This window comes from Psammomys obesus, unplaced genomic scaffold (genome assembly GCF_907164565.1).
Source record: "Psammomys obesus unplaced genomic scaffold, mPsaObe1.curated_primary_1811, whole genome shotgun sequence".
Lineage (NCBI taxonomy): Eukaryota > Metazoa > Chordata > Mammalia > Rodentia > Muridae > Psammomys > Psammomys obesus.
Genome location: NW_026594152.1, coordinates 94,518 through 113,598, shown reverse-complemented (window position 1 = coordinate 113,598; position 19,081 = coordinate 94,518). Strand labels below are relative to the sequence as shown.

General features: G+C 51.6%; 1 protein-coding gene across 1 annotated transcript in view; it reads right to left on the bottom strand.

The window, feature by feature from the left end:
• Positions 1-1,645: 1,645 nt before the first annotated feature.
• Positions 1,646-19,081, bottom strand: part of Rspo4 (R-spondin 4) — a 37,219-nt gene continuing 19,783 nt past the window's right edge. Inside the window, exons 2-5 of the mRNA XM_055617997.1 lie at positions 10,865-11,053; positions 10,170-10,310; positions 8,291-8,476; positions 1,646-5,231 (exon numbers count right to left, since the gene is read on the bottom strand). Of these exons, the coding sequence (XP_055473972.1) occupies positions 5,140-5,231; positions 8,291-8,476; positions 10,170-10,310; positions 10,865-11,053 (608 nt within the window). The 3' untranslated portion in view covers positions 1,646-5,139. The remainder of the gene's footprint in view (positions 5,232-8,290; positions 8,477-10,169; positions 10,311-10,864; positions 11,054-19,081) is intronic.

Below are 19,081 nucleotides of genomic sequence, written 5' to 3'. Positions count from 1 at the left end.
TGTTATGCCACTGAGAGCACTTCTTACACTGCCCCCTCCCCTAGCTCTGGATATTTCTGCTTTTCTTTTTTCTTTATTTCTTCTTGATATTTCTGGTTTTCTTGTGTGTGATCGCATATGGGGTTAGAGGGAGCAGCTGTGGATCCAGGAACCCTTGATGCTTCACCTGTGGGCCAGTCTAAGTGAAAGGGAAACCAAGGCAGTGCCAGGGGCCAGAGGGACATGTGCGTGGCTATTTTGGTGGACACTGTCAGATGCCCTCTACAGCGTCTGGGCTGAGTCTTGCTCCTTTGAGGAAGGCAGTGAAAACAGAGACCCGTGTAGTCACAGATGTTCCTCTGTGAAAATAGCATCTGCGTGATGTGTCATGATTTGGGTTTCCTGTGGGAGGACCTGTTCTTCTCTCCTATGCTGTGAGAAGCAGGCCTCATCGTACAGGAAGAAAACAAGTGACAGAAAGTCATGGATGTCCCATAAGCCCCTGGACTTGGGCTGGTCCTGGTCAGTACATGATGTAGCTGTGGTCGAGGGTTTTGTGTGTGTGTGTGTGTGCGTGTGTGTGTGTGTTTCATGTTCCAACTCTACTACTTACTTTGAAGTCTTGGATTTCTTGTTTGTTTTAAAAAATTAATAAAAGTCACTAACCAGAGTTCTGGTGAGGATGAATTTAGTGTTCCATGTTAAATGGCCACCTTGCTTCTTGCTCCAATGGTATGTTTAGTAAATTTTTATTGAATTAATAAAGAGACTATGTAATGAGCAGACCATTGTAGGCACACTGGTGTATCTAAAGCCTTTCTCACATATTACCTTGTTGGAACCTCACACTGACACCATGGACTCCTGGTGTCTACACTTCGGTGGACACTTGGTGTCTGTCCCCTTTCACAGATGAGACCAATGGACAGGGAGCATGGGTTCTTGCCTGTGGCCCATAGCTGGGCAGGGTGGAGGCGACATTTGTGGCTTTGTCCTCAGTTTGCCCCAGGAGACAAATGTCAAGATCAGTCCAATGCAGCCGTGAACTCCTGTGGAACAACTCTTCCCCCAACCCAGAGCAGAAAACAGTGTTTAATCATGCTCATTCAGAGAGTCAGGAGCCCGGGCAGGTCAGGAGGGCAGCCTCCACTGGGAAGACTCCAAGCTGGGGGCAGGAGGAGCTGCTGCCCATCAGGCTTCTTCCTCTGTGGGCCAGGTTGTGTGTCTGTTCCACCTCAAGGAGGAAGGCTGGTGGAAGCCCAGTGTGGGGTGGGCTGAGTGACAGAGACCCCAGACAGGAGCCACAGCCTCAGGGTCGGGCCTGTGGTCCAGGATCCAGCAGCTTCTGAGGCTGGAAGTTGGGATGGGAACTGATCCTTGGGCCCTTTGTACAAACAGTGACCTCCCTTCTACTCTCAGTGGGCTCTCTGGGCCTGAAGAGATCTTTTAACCAGTGGGCCATGGATGGGTGTTTTGACCTTGCTCCCAGAATGTCTCCACTGCGAAAGACCTTTCCCACCACTGAAGGTATACAGGAGGGGGTCAGGTGAGTTTCTATGGTCTCTATTGAATTAAAAGGACCAGAACACAGTGAAAAGGCTCTTGGCACCTAGATCTACCATACACGGGGCGCTAAGTTAATACAGGGCACCATCGGTACCACCACTATTGCTTTTATTGTTAGGACGCACATTTCCAAGTCAGAAGGGTCCCACAGCATGGGCGGATTTGACTTAAAACGATCTGGGATGTCTGCTGTCGCTGGGGGTTGGTGTCTGCAGGCGGGTCCTGGTGGCTCTCCTGGAATGTTGGACTGTCTTCTAAGTCAGCTTTCTGTTCTGGGCTTGGAATGGCTTGGGGCTTGGCTCTGGAGTCTTGACACTGTGTGCTGTGGTGAAGGCCATTCCACTGAAGTCACTGTTCAGTTGAGGTGGGAGGCAGCCTCTCCCTGGTCCCCAGGACAGCAATATGCCCCCAAGTTCAAGGGAGTGGGCAATGGCCAGGCTGGCAGTTCCTGGTGGAGTGATACCCTCTAGTGGCTGTGTGTGGGAATAACAGGCAGCCCAAGCTGAAGGGTCTGGTGGAGTAGGGTCTAGAAGAGAGTAGGACAAATCAGAAGACCTGGTCCAGGCCAGTAGGAATGGGGTAGGAGGAGCAAAGTGTCACTCTCTGCCACTAGAACATCACCGAGGGGCCACACAGCCTCACTGGCCATCTCCATGTGTCCATCCAGCTGTAGAGCAGTTTTCCAGCTCTGCTTGCAAGAGGCGTCCAGGTGATGCAGCTGATGGCAAGGAGCTTCCCTTACCAGGAAGGTGGGAGAGATGGACCACAAAAGCATAGTCAAAAGGAGGAGGGTACATGCAGCGCCAGGTTATAGTGGAGGCTCCAGGGGAAATCTATAAACTATTTAAAAATATCCAGAGCCTTCAACAGAGTATCAGGTTCAACAGAGTATCAGGTTCCCCACCTCAGAGGGGAAGAACATAGGGAGATAATTGCAGGCCTGAGACCTTCCAGTCTCATCCTGTATGGAATTTATGAGCCTCTATGGAATTTAGAGCCTCCACTGTCCAAGGGCTTGAATCTTAGCAGAAAACTCTAGACAGAACATGTCTGTATTCCCCATCTGTCCCAGACTCAGACCTTTGAGCTGTGTGGTCAGAGCTGGAGCCATGACCATCAATCCAGATCCTGGGCTTCTGGGCACCCTTCCCCTAGACTCATCCTAAATACCTTCTCCTGTCTCACTTGTTTCTCAGCTTGTTCATGATGTTTAGGTCTGTGTAGCACTCTGAAGTCTGAAGCTTTGAAAAAAACAAAACCCTTAAAGCCCAGGACGTGGCTGGACGGTCAGATGCGGACAATGAACTGAGCCCAGCCTTGCCTCCTCTTCATTCATCAAAAGGAGTAATGGAAGCCCAGAAAGGGCACGTGGCTTGGCCCAGACTCACAGCTGACAGCTCACAGGCTGGACTTACACCAGGTCACCAGGAGCTCAGGTTACTCCCAGGACTCAGTGAGCCTGTGCTCTTTCCAGTGGCTCCTGGGTTCCAAGAGGCCACAAGGAGTACAGCTAGAAGCTCAGGCTCTATCTAGTCCAGGAGTTTGAGGGGGTCTGGGACACAGCATCTGGCTGAAGTGCAGACAAGTGCTAGCACACACACATACACACACTGTCCCTCTCTGTATAGTAGCCAGAGGATAACCTCAGGTGTTCTTCCTCAGGTGCCAATACCTTTTTTTCTTTTTTATTTAAACAAACTTCCTTACTGGCCTGGAGCTTGCCTCTTGGGCCAGGCTGACTGGCCAACAAGCCCAGGGAATTTTGTGTCTCTGTCTTCCCAGTGCTGTGACACAGGGGCATGCCACTATGCCTGGCTTTTTCCACGTGGGTGCTGGGGTTCAAATTCAGGTCCTACACTTGCAAGGCAAGCATTTTAATGATGGAGTGCATGAGAGACCCTTGGGAAGCACTCTGGTGGAAATTCTGTCCCAGTCAGTCCCCATGAACCATGGCCCCTGTCAGCCGGATCACTCCAGAGGAAGCTGCCCCAGGAAGTTTACATTCTGCTACTGTGAAACTCTGGGCACGGTGGTTCCTAACACTCTCTGATGCCCAAGAAATCCTCACGAGTTTCTTTCCTTTTATCTTTATCTTTACAAAGTAGCCAGGAGTCTCAACACAAGAAAACAGTCCAGGGGAAGCTGGGCCCCTGGCCAGGCAAGCAGGGGATCCGGCTGTTCTTAGTGGGAGACCAGGGAGGAATACAGCTACAGGGTCAGGAGCAGTGCTGTGGATCCCCGCCTGCTAAGTGTAGGGTGGATGTGAAGGTCATTGCCTGACAGGATGAGGTTACATCACATGGAGCTTCTCTCTTGCCTGTATCCTTTCCCAGCTACCCTTGGGCCCTAATGCAAAGACTCCTCCCAGCAACAATGGCAGTTTTAGGCCAATGCCAAGGCGAAGGACAGACTTGCCAATTGGTTTGTCTACCTGACGGCTCTTCCCAGTGTCCTTCCTGTCTAGAGTTAGGGGTACCACAGAGTGTCCATGCAGAAGGTGGATAAGTGGGAGGCCAGCTGAACTGCTGACCCATCAATTTTCTCTACTGCTTCCCCAAACACCCTCAAGCTTCTTCACAGATGTGCTGTGCTGAGTGAAGGCAGAGAATGCTTGCCCATTACTCCCTTAGACGTCAGTTTCTCTATGGGTATGATGGGCAGCGGGTAGCAGGGGGTGAATGGAGTGGGTGGGACCATCTCTAAGCTCCACTTGGCTGCAATAGCCTTTGGGACCACCGAGTAACAGGACTAAAAGTCCCACCTGATCCTGTACACGGGTCCCCGAAGGCTTTGGGAGGGTGGGTGGTCAGCTGGGGAAAAGTCATGGCACTCCAAAAGGGAGATGGATCAGGGATGGGGAGTGGGGTTGGGACTCAGGGTGTGTTGCAGGCACTTGTAAGGGGATTTGCTGGTGGGCTTCGGGCCACTTCTAGCTAAAGAGGCCCTAGTGGATCCTATACCACCATTCTGGACAAAGGGTGCAGGCTGGGCCTTGGGAGGTCCTGGAACCATTCCTGGTGGCCTCATGGCAGAGGCACTGGCTGAGTGCTGCAGAATCGACCTTGAAGGAGTGGTCCTGGTGAGGGGTTCACAACTCAGATTGCAGGGCCTTTCTGGATAGAAGCAGGGCTTCCAGGGCCTGCCAAGTTGTACCCAAACCTATTCCTCATAAATTGTAACTCTGAAAAGGTGGAGTCAGGATAGGGTCATAGAAAAATCTAGAAAAATAAAGTTTGCTTTGAAGTCTAGAGAACCACATGGAGGACAGAGGCACAGTTTCTCTCTCTCTCTCTCTCTCTCTCTCTCTCTTATGTCTGTTGGTGTATGGGGGTTGGATAGTGAAGAACAGAAAGTAAAACAGGAAAAAATGAAGAAAAAGGGACACGGAGAGAAGGAAAGGTCCAAAGAAGAAGAAACAAGGAAGTGAACTGAGGGAGGAGAGGAAAACAGAAAAGGATAAAATATAATGTCGAGACAGGAAGGGTAGCAAATGGAAAGAGTGAAGGGTGTGGGGAAATAGCAGGGCAGGGGAGAAGGGAGGAGGCCGTAGTGGAAGGGCAGCAAGTCAAAGGCGTGAGCCAGAACTGGAGATGGTCATTGTGAGCCAGGCTGAGGTGGTCTTTGCTCCAACTTCCTGTCCTTGCGCTGGCGCCGATCCTTCCGGCTCTTCCGCCTGGGATTTCTCTCTGGAAGAGAACACAGGTTCCGGGGAGGTCCTGAGAGATGAGGAAACCCCAAGTAGCCCCAGCAGGTCCTGTAGCTGGACTGCTGCACTCAAAGTCACCCTGTTGTAAATTTGGGGCTGCAGGTGAAACTGTTGCAGACAGAATCCTCCTTGGTGATTCCTAGGGGGTCAGGAGGACTCTGACTTGAGGAGGGAGTGTCAGAAGTAAAGGTGGAGCTGGGCAACAGCCTGTAAATATGGAAGGACCAGCACCTGTCAGGACTTAGGATGGCCTCATGGGGTCCCCATGTCCTCCTAACCATGTACTACCTAACTGTTAATAAGGCTTCTCTGCCGCCCAAGTCCCTCACAACTCAGCCAGGCTCAGCCCTTACGAGCATCCCCGAAAGCCCAAGTCCCTTAAGTTTAGCTGCTGCTTGGCCTGAGCCGGATGACCCAGAGAGCAAATCCATGCATTGGGAGCAAAAGCTACTACCATTTCTATCCCATTTGACAGGCAGGTGAAGCAGTTGGCCACAGCCGCTCCTGCAGTGCAGAGGGCTGGCTGCACATCCCAAACCCAGGTCTCATCTTGACCCTGGTGTGTCCCACCAACCCTGGAGGAACATGGCACATGCCCAGTGTGAACACCTGATTAGTCTCTTCTCAGATAGGGTGGCCAAAGACTGGCCAGCGGATTAACTTGCTCAGTGGCCTGGAGTTCCTGGAACCAGTTCTGACTTCCATTCAGAGAAGCTCATCTGGGCTGAGGCCGTCTGGTGACCAGTGGCCAGATGGCAGACGGTGTGGACAGAGTCCCAGCATGCTGTCTCTAGGAGACCTGAGTGTTCCCAGCAGGGCCCTCAGCTGGCTTCCCTCAGCAGCCCTGCTTGGCTCACTGTCATTAGCCCTGCCTGTGCCTCCCAGTAGCGGTCCTCGCTGCTGGTGCACCTTTGTGGGAACCTGCCTGCTCCCTGGGGCACCCCTCTTCCCAGCTGCTAGCTGCCATCATTGATTGACAGGAGGAAAGACTGAGGTGTGTCTGGGAGTCAGGCCAATCCTAAAATTTGAGTTTATAAGGTGAGGAGTCACCCAGGCCGTTTTCATATGCTCTTTCAAGGCAGTCTCCTGGGGAGTTGTGTGCTCTTGGAACTGATGACATCACCCAGAGCACTGCTTTCCAAGGACACAGAGCAGACAGGGGGAGATGTCAGAACCCTGTCACAGACAGGGCAAGAACTGTCTCTCCATGGCTAACTGTGCTCTCACAAAGGAGCCAGGGTGTCAGCATCTCCCTTTGCAGGGCAGATTCAGAATCACCCATAGACCAGGCCGTCCACTTTTGGGGCTCCCCACCAAATCTAAATCCTTGGAGGCACCATGCAGGGGAAGATGGAATCTGGGGACGTAGGAGAGCACTCCCTGAGAGGTCCTTGTCAGCTCTGAGGGCGGGGACTGGGAGAGATGCGTGATCTGTGTCCCCCACCTTCCCCTGTGCCAGCCCATCCACACCACCATGATCCTGCTCACCCGAGCAATCTCCCACCCACCCATACGCCCTCCAACCCATCGAGTCACGGACTCACAGAACTACCTACCTTTCCATCGACCGGCCCACTCACCCCTGCACCCTCCAACCCACGCACCCACCAACCACTCACCCCTCTACTTACCCACCCACTCAACCTCTCACCTACTCGCCTGTCTGCCCACTCACTCACTCACACAACTACCTACCCAGCCACTCACCCACCCACCCGTCCATCCTCCCTCCACCCACACGTGTACCCCTCCCACAAAGTTAACATCCGGGTCCTGTTCCAGCGCCAGAGATGGCGTGGTCCTCCTCGGAGACCACAGACAAGTGCAGAAGGCGCAGGGCTTTCCCCCCGGGGTGTCAGTGCAACGATGTGATGTAACATGCCTGAAGATGGCTCTGTGAGGGGGAGCTCAGAGAAGCTTTCCTCGGAAGAGGAGCCTGAGCCAAGGCACATATGAGGAAGCTCTGCAGGCTTGTGGGAACTCATACTAAGCACATGCCACTCCCATAAGTCCCCTCAGTGCCTGCACCACAGCTCCTGGTACCACCATCTGTGAAAGCACTTTCCTTGAGTTGTGGATGTCTAGTCTCATCTTCTAGGTCCCCCCACTCTTTGTCCCAACTGCCCATTGTATGTGTGGGTGGTGGTGGTTGTGGTGGGAAAACCCTAGATTCAAATTCTGCCTCCTCCATGTCTCGGCTGTGTGTCTGTGTGCTCCGGCCCCAGGTCTTTCACTGTTGACTACAGTTTAGATTCTTCTTTGCCTACTGGCTAACATTTGGCTACCGACATCACCTAGTGGCTCTGTGACCCCGGGGCATGCCTCTCAAGCTCTGTGGGCTTCCGTCTCCTGAAATGGGGTAATAACCACACCCACATCCTGGCCACTGGACGGATCAAAGGAGCCAGCAACTCTAGAAAACTCAGCACACCGTGCTCATGCTGGTGCCATCTCCCTCACACTCCATGACCCATGCACTTGTCTCTCTTTTGCAGCTCTTAGTGGTCCCCATTGGAAACCTGTGGCCTGACGTGCTCCAGTGGAGGGGTCTCTGTGGCATTAGTGAGGTGGTAGAGGCATAGCTTCCCACTCTACTGTTGTGTAGCGGACAGCATCGATTCCTCAGAGCTAGGATCTCTTTGCATCTGTGTGCCTAGGGTTGTACAGTGTTTCACTCCAATCTCTATGGCAACCGTGGCTCCCTGCATTCCTGGGACCTGTCTCTAACTGAGTCTGTATGTTGAGTCAGGCAGCTCTCTTTTGTGTTATAGACACCACACCCATACTCCCATGCACTCCACTAGAAACAGCAGACCTTTCTGAAATCCTTACGGCATGGGGGTCTGGGTACCGCAGACCAGCCTTCCTACTATGTCTGGAACCCTTCCCTGGAAATACCCCACAGGGTGATGCCTAACTCCCAGGAAGGGCTGGCAGGCAGGGGCCCTTGCAGACACAACCTGTAGGGCTCTCTGTCCGTAGACGCTAGAAATCACCCCTGGGTCTTTCCCAGCGTGGCCCCGCAGGCCTGGTGCTCACCTCCCGGGCAGGGCCTCTTTATAGGACACCTCCTGGACTCAGATAACACTTGGCAACTCGCCAGCTCCTCCTGCGTGGCTGGGCCGGCCTCCCGCAGCCGGGTCTCTAGGCCCCAGCCCGAGCCACAGGTCTTCCCATTGTGTATGCAGGGACTCCAGCTGCCCCAAGGGCTCGGCTCACACTCCTCTGCGGGTGAAGGGAGAGGCAGACAGGTGAGCCAGTTGGCAGTGTGTGCCCCTTGGATTCAAGGACCAGGGGTTTGAGGATACCATCTCCACCTGCAAGGGACTCAGTCTGTTGCAGCAGCAGAGAACACACATAGAGACTGCTATCCACAGGGGCCTGAGAAGGGGTCAGTGAAGGCTGAGCCAGAAGCCACTGACGAGGAAGGCTTCCCAGAGGAGGTGACAGAGCTGAGTTGGGCCTCCCTGGCCAGCAGGATTTGAGAGCCATGCGGCTGGAATTCAGAAAGGTGTAGGAACTGGGGGCAGACATGAAGTAGCTGGCTGTTAAAAGGTCCTCAGGAGCAGAGTTCTAGCTTTGAACTTGACCATATGCCTTTGACCAACTATAGAAGGCAAAGCCACCTAGTGCTGTTGTGAGGGAAAACAAGGATATGGACAGGAAGTCCTCAGAAAAGGGAATTTTAGACACATTCCTTTCATCTTGGAATGGGAGGTAGCACCAAGCTCAGGGGACAGTGAATGTCCTGTCTTAGGTGCTGAGGCCTGGAGCAGGAACAGGTGTGTCTCCAAATCTCAGGAAGCTATGCTGCCACCACACAATGGATTCACCAGGTAAGTCAAGACTGAGTACCTTCTGTGAGACCCAGGGCTGCAGGTACAGAAGGGCAGCTGCATATAAGAGACAGCCACCTGCTCCCAGAATGCAACACGTTGAGGTATTACACCAGGAAGGCAGGGTGCTTTGTATGACTCTGGAGGGCACAGAAGCTACGGGAGCCCAGAAGAAGCATGGACCACACCCTTGGGTCTAGGAAGACTTCTTGGAGGAGATTGTGGTACTGAGTGTCCAGTGGGGTGGGAAGGAGGGGTAGGAGGTGTTTCAGATGGATGGAATCCCCCACAAAGTCCCCAGGATGCTGATCCAGGATAGGCACACCCAGCCTGGAAGAAGAGGAAGATGGATGAAAAGGCCACAGACAGGGACTGATTGCTCAGGGCTCTGCCAGGGCCTAATAGGAGCCACGGAAGGGCCATGAGCAGCAGAGGCATTTTACAGCTTGCTATCTTATCTATTCTGGTCTTGGGTTGGGGTGCAGGCTCAGAGACAGACCCAGGAGGTCACACCAAAGAAGAAAGATGTAGGCAGTGGTTGATAGGGTGGGTCCCGGAACTCTATGCTGCTTCAGGATTCTTCTCAAAGATTCTGCACCTAAATGCCAACTGCATGTCCCTTCTGTCCCCCACTGAAGTGTGGAGACAAAGACCTCAGCCATCTCCTGGGATCCCCCTGTCTCTCACATTCCTGGGGTCACAGTGAGCGCCCAGGGTGCCTGGCTTTTCTGTAGGTGCGGGGACCCACACTTGCACAGCAAGCCCTTTTCTCATACAGCCCCTGGCCCCATGTAGTCACTTTGTGCAAGTCTTCAGAAAAGCCCTGGGACACACTTGGAGTGACTTTCTTGAGATGGCTGCAGATAACACTGTTCCTTGTTGCCTTGCTGGTGAGAACACCCTTGGTGACAAGAGCAATGCCAGAGTTGGTGGCACAGCATCCGTGATCCTGATGGTTACCCTGGCACTAGAACCCTGAGGATTCTCTGTGTACCAACAGGCCGCTAAGGCTGCCCATTAATAGCTTTCAGGTCTCCTGCCCTTTCCCCAAGGTCGGGACAGGTGGCCAGGGCATCACTTACCCTGGCACTCTTGGGTACTCTGGTGGATCAATGTGCCTGGTGGACAGGTGGGCAGGCACTTCCCTTTGTAGAGGTGAAACCGCCGTTTGCACCGGATACAGAAGTCCTGGCTGAAACAGCTCTCGCATGTGGCCCCACATTCTGTAACAGAGCCAGGGACACCACATGTAAGCTGCCTGGGACGGGGCCTCACGGGTCTGCCTGAGGTGGGAAGATCTCTGTGCAGCCCCAAGTGCTAGAACATTGGATCAGAATATGGTATCTTGTCAGCAGTCCAGACTTGGCCATTGTTGTTGAGTACCGGAAGCAATACACTGAAAGTCACATAGCAAATCTGGGTTGGGAGTGAGGTTCCTTCACCCTTTACCCATAACACTCAGAGATTAGTGATTTTTTCCTAGGTCACAGTGAAAACAGAGAACAGGTCAGGACTACCTTTCATACTGGAGCTAGACGCAGGTGAGGCGAATAGCCTGCTGGAGGCCATACGGAACCCAGACCTGCTGGTGTTCCCTTACAGCGGACGGTATCAGGGAGGAGAGAGACGACCTGGCCGAGGGCTGCAGGGCCGGCTGGAACCAGCAAGCTTGGGGTTGGGCATGGTCCTGCTTTCCCCCCGGGGCAGGTTCTGGGAAATGGTGGGATACTGGGCAGCCCAACCCAAACTTGCCTACAACGTGGGAGGAGACACGTACTCTTGCACCTGTTGGCCTCCTGGCCACGAATCCCAAAGAAGCCGAGGGGACAGTCGTGTACACATTTGCCGTACTGACGGATACCTTCCCGGCGGATGAACAGGAAGAGCCTCTGCTGGCAGGTGGAACAGCCGTTCTCTTCCGAGCATATGACACAGCCGGTGCAGTTGCCTCCCAGACCAATGCCTGCTGCAGCCAGACCAGGTGGGAGAGAGACAGTCAAGTCACATATGTGAGCTACTTGAATGGACTCATCAGGCTATTTATTAGCTGGATACAGTAGAAGGCTACGTTTCCAAGCATTCTTGACTACTAGATATCATGTGATCAAAATTTGGCCAATGGAACATAAAAGAAGGCATTTAGAGTCTGCTGATATGAGAGAAATCAATGCCTGCTTTTCTCGACTACTGCAAGCTTTTCATAAGAGCACATTTGCTCTTCAGTAAAGCAGTATTTGTGTGTGTATGTGTGTGCGCATGTGCGTACACTCATGTCTGTGGGCGAGACCATCACCTTCCTTCTTGGTTTCTGAATACCAGTCCCCACTGTCACCATCACAAAAGCTCCTGCCATCGTCAGGTTCAGACAGTCAAGGGGAGAAAGTAGCAAGCAGGCTGCAAGACTGGGGAGAAAGTGAGCAAGCCTCTGGAGTCGGGTCAGATGCTCTCTGCCAAGGCTCGCAGGCAGATCTTTGCCAAGTCAGGTGGGGCTAGCCTTCATGCCCCAGCCCTGCCACCAGGCCTTTCTTTTATCTCTCTGAGTGGAGAAGGGGGCCTGGAAGAGTGGAGCAGAAAGGGGCAGCAGACTTCATGGCAGGCATGAGGAGCTTGCAGCCAGGGAACCCACGGAAGAGCCAGGTCATAGGGTCTGGTTGTATCTTGCAGAGGCATGTGCCAGGAGAGAGGGAAGAACTATGTAGACCACTGGGGACAGGATGCTGGAAGAGTCGGAATCACTAAGCAGAATTCACTTTTGCAGGGTCACCAAGAAAGGACATGGAAGCTGCCCAGAGGACATTAAATTGCTGTTTTTTAAAAATATTTTTAAACTTAATTTTCAATTTTTATTAATTACAGTTCATTCACATTGTATTCCCCCTGTAGCTCCCTCCTCCCCTCCCAACCCCACCCTCCTTCCCCCTTCTCCACCCGTGTGCCTCCCCAAATCCACTGATAGGAGAGGTCTTCCTCCCCTTCCTTCTGATCCTACTCTATCAGATCTCATCAGGAGTGGCTGCATTGTCTTCCTCTGTGCCCTAGTAAGGCTGCTCTCCCCTCATGGGGGAGGTGATCAAAGAACAGGCCAATCAGTTCATGTCAGAGATAGTCCCTGTTGCTGTTACTATGGAATCCACTTGGACACTGAACTGCCATGGGCTACATATGTGCAGGGGTTCTAGGTTATCTCTATGAATGGTCCTTGGTTGGATTATCAGTCTCAGAAAAGACCCTTGTGCCCAGATTGTTTTCTTGGTTCTGTTGCTCTCCTTGTGGAGCTCTTGTCCCCTCCATGTCTTACTGTCTCTCCCTTATGCTGGAGAGGATGTGGAGAAAGGGGAACCCTACTCCACTGCTGGTGGAAATGTAAACTTGTACAACCACTTTGGAAATCAATCTGGCACTTTCTTCGACAATTAGAAATAGTGCTTTTTCAAGATCCAGCTATAGCACTCCTAGGCATATATCCAAAAGATGCTCAGGCATACAACAAGGACATCTGCTCAACCATGTTCATAGCAGCTTTATTCGTAATAGCCAGAAGCTGTAAACAGCCCAGATGCCCCTCAGTTGAGGAATGGATACAGAAATTGTGGTACTTTTACACAATGGAATACTACTCAGCAATAAAAAACAAATAAATCATTAAATTTGCAGGCAGATAATGGGAACTGGAAAAGATCATCCTAAGTGAGGTATCCCAGAAGCAGAAAGACACACAAGGTATATATTCACTTATAAGTGGAGATTAGATATATAATATAGGATAAACATACTAAAACCTGTACACCTAAAGAAACTAATCAAGAAGGAGGACTCTGGCTAATATGCTCAATCCCCATTCAGAAAGGCAAAGAGGATGGACATCAGAAGACAGAGAAAACAGGGAACAGGACAGGAGCCTACCACAGAGGGCCTCTGAAAGGCTCTACCCTGCAGGGTATCAGAGCAGATGCTGAGACTTATAGCCAAACTTTGGGTGGAGTGCAGGGAATCTTATGAAAAAATATTTTTATTTATATGCCTCATCAAGCTGGGCAGTGAATGAGCTGATTACTCACCCTAGCCCACCTGAATACAGGGCTCCAGGAGGAGGACATTCTTGGTTCTCCAGCTCCCAGCCCTTCTGTTTCCATTAGAGTGTATCTTCCTCACGGAGGCACATCTGGTGAGGTACCAGGACCTCCCTAGAGCAGAGACCAGGGGCCACCTTTCCTCCTGTCAGCAGACAGCAGTCCTCTCAAAGCCTGGATGACATCCCATGCCTGGTACACAGTGAGGGACTGTGGGAACGCCCGTGGTCTCTGCCCCTCTCTCCTATCTCCCTAACCAGACACCTGAGGGCCTTCCACCTTGTAGCCCCATTTCTGTCGCTGACACCCAGGGAGCTGACGGGTGTGGGTGGCCCTCATAGGGTCACAGTGTAGCAGATGTGCCCTTGTGACACAGCCCCGTACCAGCCAAGGGCGCCAGGGCCCTTGATGCTCTTGCTTAGGAAGAGGATATGCAGTGGGACAGGACAGTAAAGACTTGGCACCTCCGAAAGTGTGAAGCCATGAGAGAGCCCCAGGAGAGAGAGAGAGAGCCAGAGCCACTCACCCAGCAAAACCTGCTCAATTTGAACAACGCCAAGAACAGACAGGAATGAGAGGAGAGGAAACTCCTCCTCCTGCTAGGTGTGTAAATCCTGGGTGATGTTAGCATCCAGTCAATTTGAAGACGTGCCTTCTCACCCCCAGCATCTGAGCCTCACTCCAGAACGGCTGTGTGATTGGTTATGATGTTGACGCAGGAGAGACAAACAAAACAAAACAAAACAAAACAAAACAAAACAAAACAAAACAAAAACAGGGTCATGAGAAGGGAAAGGAACCCCACTCTGGGGTCTGGCTGAGGACTCAGCCTCGGAGGAGCATTAGTCTCAGTGTAATCAATAGCATCCACTTGAGGCCTTCTCTTCTTCCAAATGGAAACGTGAAATTTTCTAGAGCCTCCTTGTGAAGCTCCAGTGGCTCATGGTTTTACTTTATCAGATTATAATTCTACCCAAGAGACACCTCAGAATCTTAGTGATCAAAAAAGGGGCTAAATGTAGGGGCGAGTTGGGTACCTTATGAACAGGGACTAGGGAGATGGTTTAATGGACAAGAGCACTTGCTGTCAAGGCATGGGAACCTAATTCAAATCCTCAGCACCCACAGAAAAACCATGGCTGGCCATTCAGCTCCAGCATTGAGGGGTAGAGACAGGCAGATCCCAGGAGCTGTCCAGCCAACCTAGCCAACGATGAGCTCCAGGTGCAATGAGAGATCCTGCCTTGAAAAGACAAAATGGAAGGTAATCGAAAGGTAATAAAGGAAGATACTCTGATGTCCTCTTCTGCCCTCTGAATGGATGTGCATTACACACACACACACACACACACACACACACACACACACACACACATACACACACGGGCCACAGAGGGACAGAGTGGATTTTCAGTAGCTCCCAAAGTCCTTTCTTTATATTGTCACCATCAGGACACTTCGGTGTGACTCTTTTTTGAGAAACCCTACTCCTCCAATGCTCTTGGGTGTGTCATATTGTTTCCCCGAGTGACCTTGAATTTTTAATAAACTCCACTTCATCCCAGACTACCCTGAAACACTTTTCTGCGTTGAAGCCAGGGGTCCCTTTTTATCTGAGTTGAGATTAAGGGAACTTCTTAGCCACCAGCGGTGATTGTTCCTCCATCCCACAATAACTGACAGGAACAACTCTAGGGGAGGAGAGCTTTACCTGAGCCCAAAGTTTCAAAGCAGTTCCGTCCATGATGGCAGAGAAAGAATGGTGGAGCAGAGCAGCTCGTGGCTGTGAGAGCATGTGGGAAAGGCTGCTGGCATACCAGTGGCCCAGGAAGCATGGAGGGAGATAGGAAGTTGGGCTAAGGACAATCTTCAGAGACTACTTTTAGTAGTCTGTGCTAGTCCTGCCAGGCAGGCCCCTCTTCCTAACAAACAGGTCTGCAGCTCTCAGAACAGTTTCTCCAGCTATGGAACAGCTTTCAAAGTACCAAGCTATGAGAGACATTTCAGATTCAAATCATCACAGGAGGTCTAGGACGGGGCCTGAGAATCTGCTTCTCTATCTGCTGGCAGGTGACCAGTCAGCAGACCTCTCTTGGGAAACCACAAGGCCAAGAAAGTTGTTGCATATCTGTGCCAAGAGACCTCGACAGAGATGTTTACTGCAGCGGGGCTTAATGGCGCACAGTCACAAAGGAGAACCCGCTGCGGGAGGAAGAGATAAACACGTGGTGGTGGCGTCATACACACAGCCACACCACACACGCAGCGTGGCCATGATAAACGACCCAGGTGGAGTCAGTTATCATTGCGGATGCAGCTCGAAGCCAACGAGGAGAAGAAAGAGCAAGCTGTGCGATGAGTCATGTAGAAGGCACCATGTGGGTCAAGCTCAGCAGCAGAAGCAGCATTTGCAGCATTGACTGCGCACGAGGCATCTGAGGAACGAGGGGCATATGAAGGGTGCGTGCACGCTTAAGTCAGGATGGGGGTGTATCTTGGGCAGAGGCGGGGGAGGGGTTTGGGAAAGAAAACCAGACCGCAATCATATTTACCGTGTTTAACTTCCTACAATTTGAAGCAAATGTGGACGTGGAAAGGTTTGGCCAAAATGGTTGACGAGGATGGGTGGGTGGGAAGATGGCTCAGCCAGTAGAGACTGCCCTGAGAGCTTGAGGACCCAAGTTCTGACCTTTACAGCCAGGCAGGGTAGAGTGCGGCCGGAACTCCATTGCGCTGGAGGTGCAGGCAGGGGGAGTCCCTGGAGCTTGCTAGCCAGCCAATCTAGCCAAATTAGAGAGCTCTGGGTTGAGCAAGAGACGGATCAAAACAAACAAAGAAGCAAACAAGGCGGAGAGTGGCTGAGGAAGACATTCAGTGTTGACCTCTGCCTTCCATATGCTCATGCACACTTGTGCTCATAGCACAAACATACATATATACACCAGGATGTTCATTATATTAGTTTTTAATATTTAGGATAGACTTGAAACAGTTTGCAATAAAAATCCATTAAAAAAAAAGAATTTAGCTTCTCTGGTGCACTGGAGGAGGGGAAGGCTGCATTTTCTTAAAAAAAATATTATTCTATGTGTATAAGTGTTTTGCCTGCATGTATGTTCATGTGCCATGTGCATGCCTGGTGCCCACTGAGGTCAGAAGAGGGCACTGAGTTGCCTGGGACTGGAGTCAATAGATAGTTGTGAGTCTACAGAGTGGGTGATACAAAATGAACCAGGGTCCCCCTAAAGGAGTGGCCAATGATCTTAACTACTGAGCCATTTCTCTAGTCCTCTAGAGGTATATTCTTTATTCCCTCTTTCCTCCAGATCCCCTCTCCAAGCCCCATCCTATCCTCAAGTTTAGGTAATAGGTAGGGAAGGAAACAAATTCCAGAGGTAGAGAGTTTGGCAGCAGGGAAGACCCACTGTCAGGCTCTGTGCCAGTCTCCTCCATATTCCCTTCTTGGCCCTTAGGAAGGGAACCATGATTTTTAGCAGGATTTGGCCCAGAAAGGTCATTGCCCAGGTCCCGTTGCACTGTTAAGGGGTCACACGTCTAACCCTCACCGGGAGATGGGCATGGGCATGTCATGGGTCAATCCCAAAGAGGGCCCTCACCACTTTTTCTCTTCTTGTCTCCTTTGTTAGGCTGCAGTTTCGACGGCAGGAGCCTTGGCTGATCCCTATGGCAGAGGATCCCAAGGAAGGCATCCCAAGGAAGGCAGTACATTGACTACAGGAACGAAGGGCTTTAATGGGAGGATGAGAAGACCTCACACACCTTGTTCAGGTCATTGGCCTTGCCAATGCACCAAGGCTTATGATGCTGGGCAGATCGGCATAACGGTGTTGGTGACAATGGGGGTGCGCCCTCTGTGCTATGCACAAGGAGCCGAGATGTCACCCCAGTGTTGAAGGCCAAGGGACTCTCAAATGACTCAAAGTGATCCCAGGGAAACTTAGACAGACTCCAAGTTACATTCTGTCATCAGAGCGCAAGGTGGGCTATAGGGTGAAATTGTGGGCTGAGGTGCCCTATTGTGGAGGAGGTGTTGCCATTTTGCAGCCAAGGAAACCTAGGCTTAGGAGGAAAAACGACATGCCCAGGGCAATACAGAATCAGAAGGCAGAGACTTCCTGCTGTCCCCTGGAGCACGAGTGCAGGGCTTGTCTGTGACTGGCAGGGGGCCGTGGCACACAGGCTGGACTCTTGGCTCAGCACAGCAGGAGTGGTGGACACCACAAAAATAACGTCTGAGCAGAAGACAAAAGTACCCTGAGACCCGCGCAGAGCAAAATCGTTTCCAGTGTCAGAAGATCTTTCAAAGCTCTCAGCCTGACCCTTGCAGTTTTACTGGGGACCCTAGAACTGGAAGGGGTAGGGCCTTCCTCAAGAGAAAAAAAAATCTCAAATCAAAGAAGGTCCTTTCAAGAGCCATAACGCCTGTTGAAGAATGTTGACTGGACAATCTGAAGGCAAAAGAACCTTATAGGAACCTTCCCCTGGCTAGATTTTTGCACAGGCACATGTGGGTGCCTGTGTGTGTGTGTGTCTAGTTTCTGGCTGCATCCCTCATCCAGCAATTGGCTAGAGTGCCCTCTAGTGCTTCTACATTGTAATTTTGAATTTTCATCGTCAGCCTTTATCACATCTTTCTTTATACTCATAAGACAAAACAATGGTGTCCCCTCAAGGTCATGGGGCAAGGAACCTGAATGCTCACTTTATGAATGAATGTCCAAACGTGCTTCTCCAGAAAGCTCCAAACATGTTGGTTCTTAAACATGACTGTATCAAAGTCTGAGTGAGGCTCAGGAAGTGATTAATTTGGGTCCGAATCTGAAACGAACACGCTGGGCATTTCACATTTCATAGCATCTTCCTTGCTACGGTCTCCTTTCCCTGAGCAAAGGAGCTGGCCACCAAGCACGAGCTAGCCATGGGCATGAGCTGTGTGGTCCCAGCTTCGATCTGCTCACCTGGGCCAGTTAGCATCCCTTTGGAAAGTGACTTTGGATCAGAGCTGGTGGTCGAGGCTGTGCTCTGTAGCCAAGGGCAGTGGTAGGTATGGTGGTGCCCAGGTCTTCCCCAAGGTAAAGTGGCCACTGGTGGTCACTGGCATCATTTGTAGCAAAGGCTAGCCCACAACTCAGCTTGACTTTTGAGTCAAAATTGGAGCCATGTGCACACTGGTACCCATTATCTAACTTGAGCAAGCAGATCCCCGTGTGTCCATGACCTTAGAGACTGCTGGTTCACATAGAGGCATGTGTCCCCCAGAAGCTCATCTTGGGGCTTTTCTTTTTCTTAAGTCAACAGGGGTGTGTGTTGTTTCTGTGTGTGGTATGTGGTGTGTGTGTGGTTGGGGTGTGTGTGGGGATATGGTATGCTTGTGCGGTGCAGTGTGGTGTGGTGTGGTGTGTGTGATATTCCATGCATGTTTTCTTTTTTGCTCTTTGGACCTGGGAAGCTGAGGCTGGCGGAGGCTGCATAAGCCAAGAATAAGCCCACACAGCAGCAGAGCCAGGTGCTACGTCTGAGTTTCAAAGGGAGCCTCCACCCCACCTGGTCTGCCTCAGAGCCCTGTATAGTCTCCCCATTTCCCGAGCCGCTTTGAGTTAGCTTTTCTGTCATTGCAACCAAATGATTTCTGACTAATACAGAAGCAGAGGGAGAAAAAGAAATAAACAGATGAGGCACAGAGAGGGAACAGCAGCCAGGAACCTCGCTAGCTCCAAAAGGCAGCAAAGCTTCTGAGGGCCTTCCAGCCCTCCCGGGGCTTGGCTTCCCCATGGCTCCGCAGAAAGGCACTTTTTCACTAATGCTCCGATGTCAGCCTGCAATCGGAAAAGACCTAGCTCGCCAGATAGGAAACAGACCCGGTAGGCAGCTATGCCTCTGTAGGGCAGAGGGGCCTGCAGCAC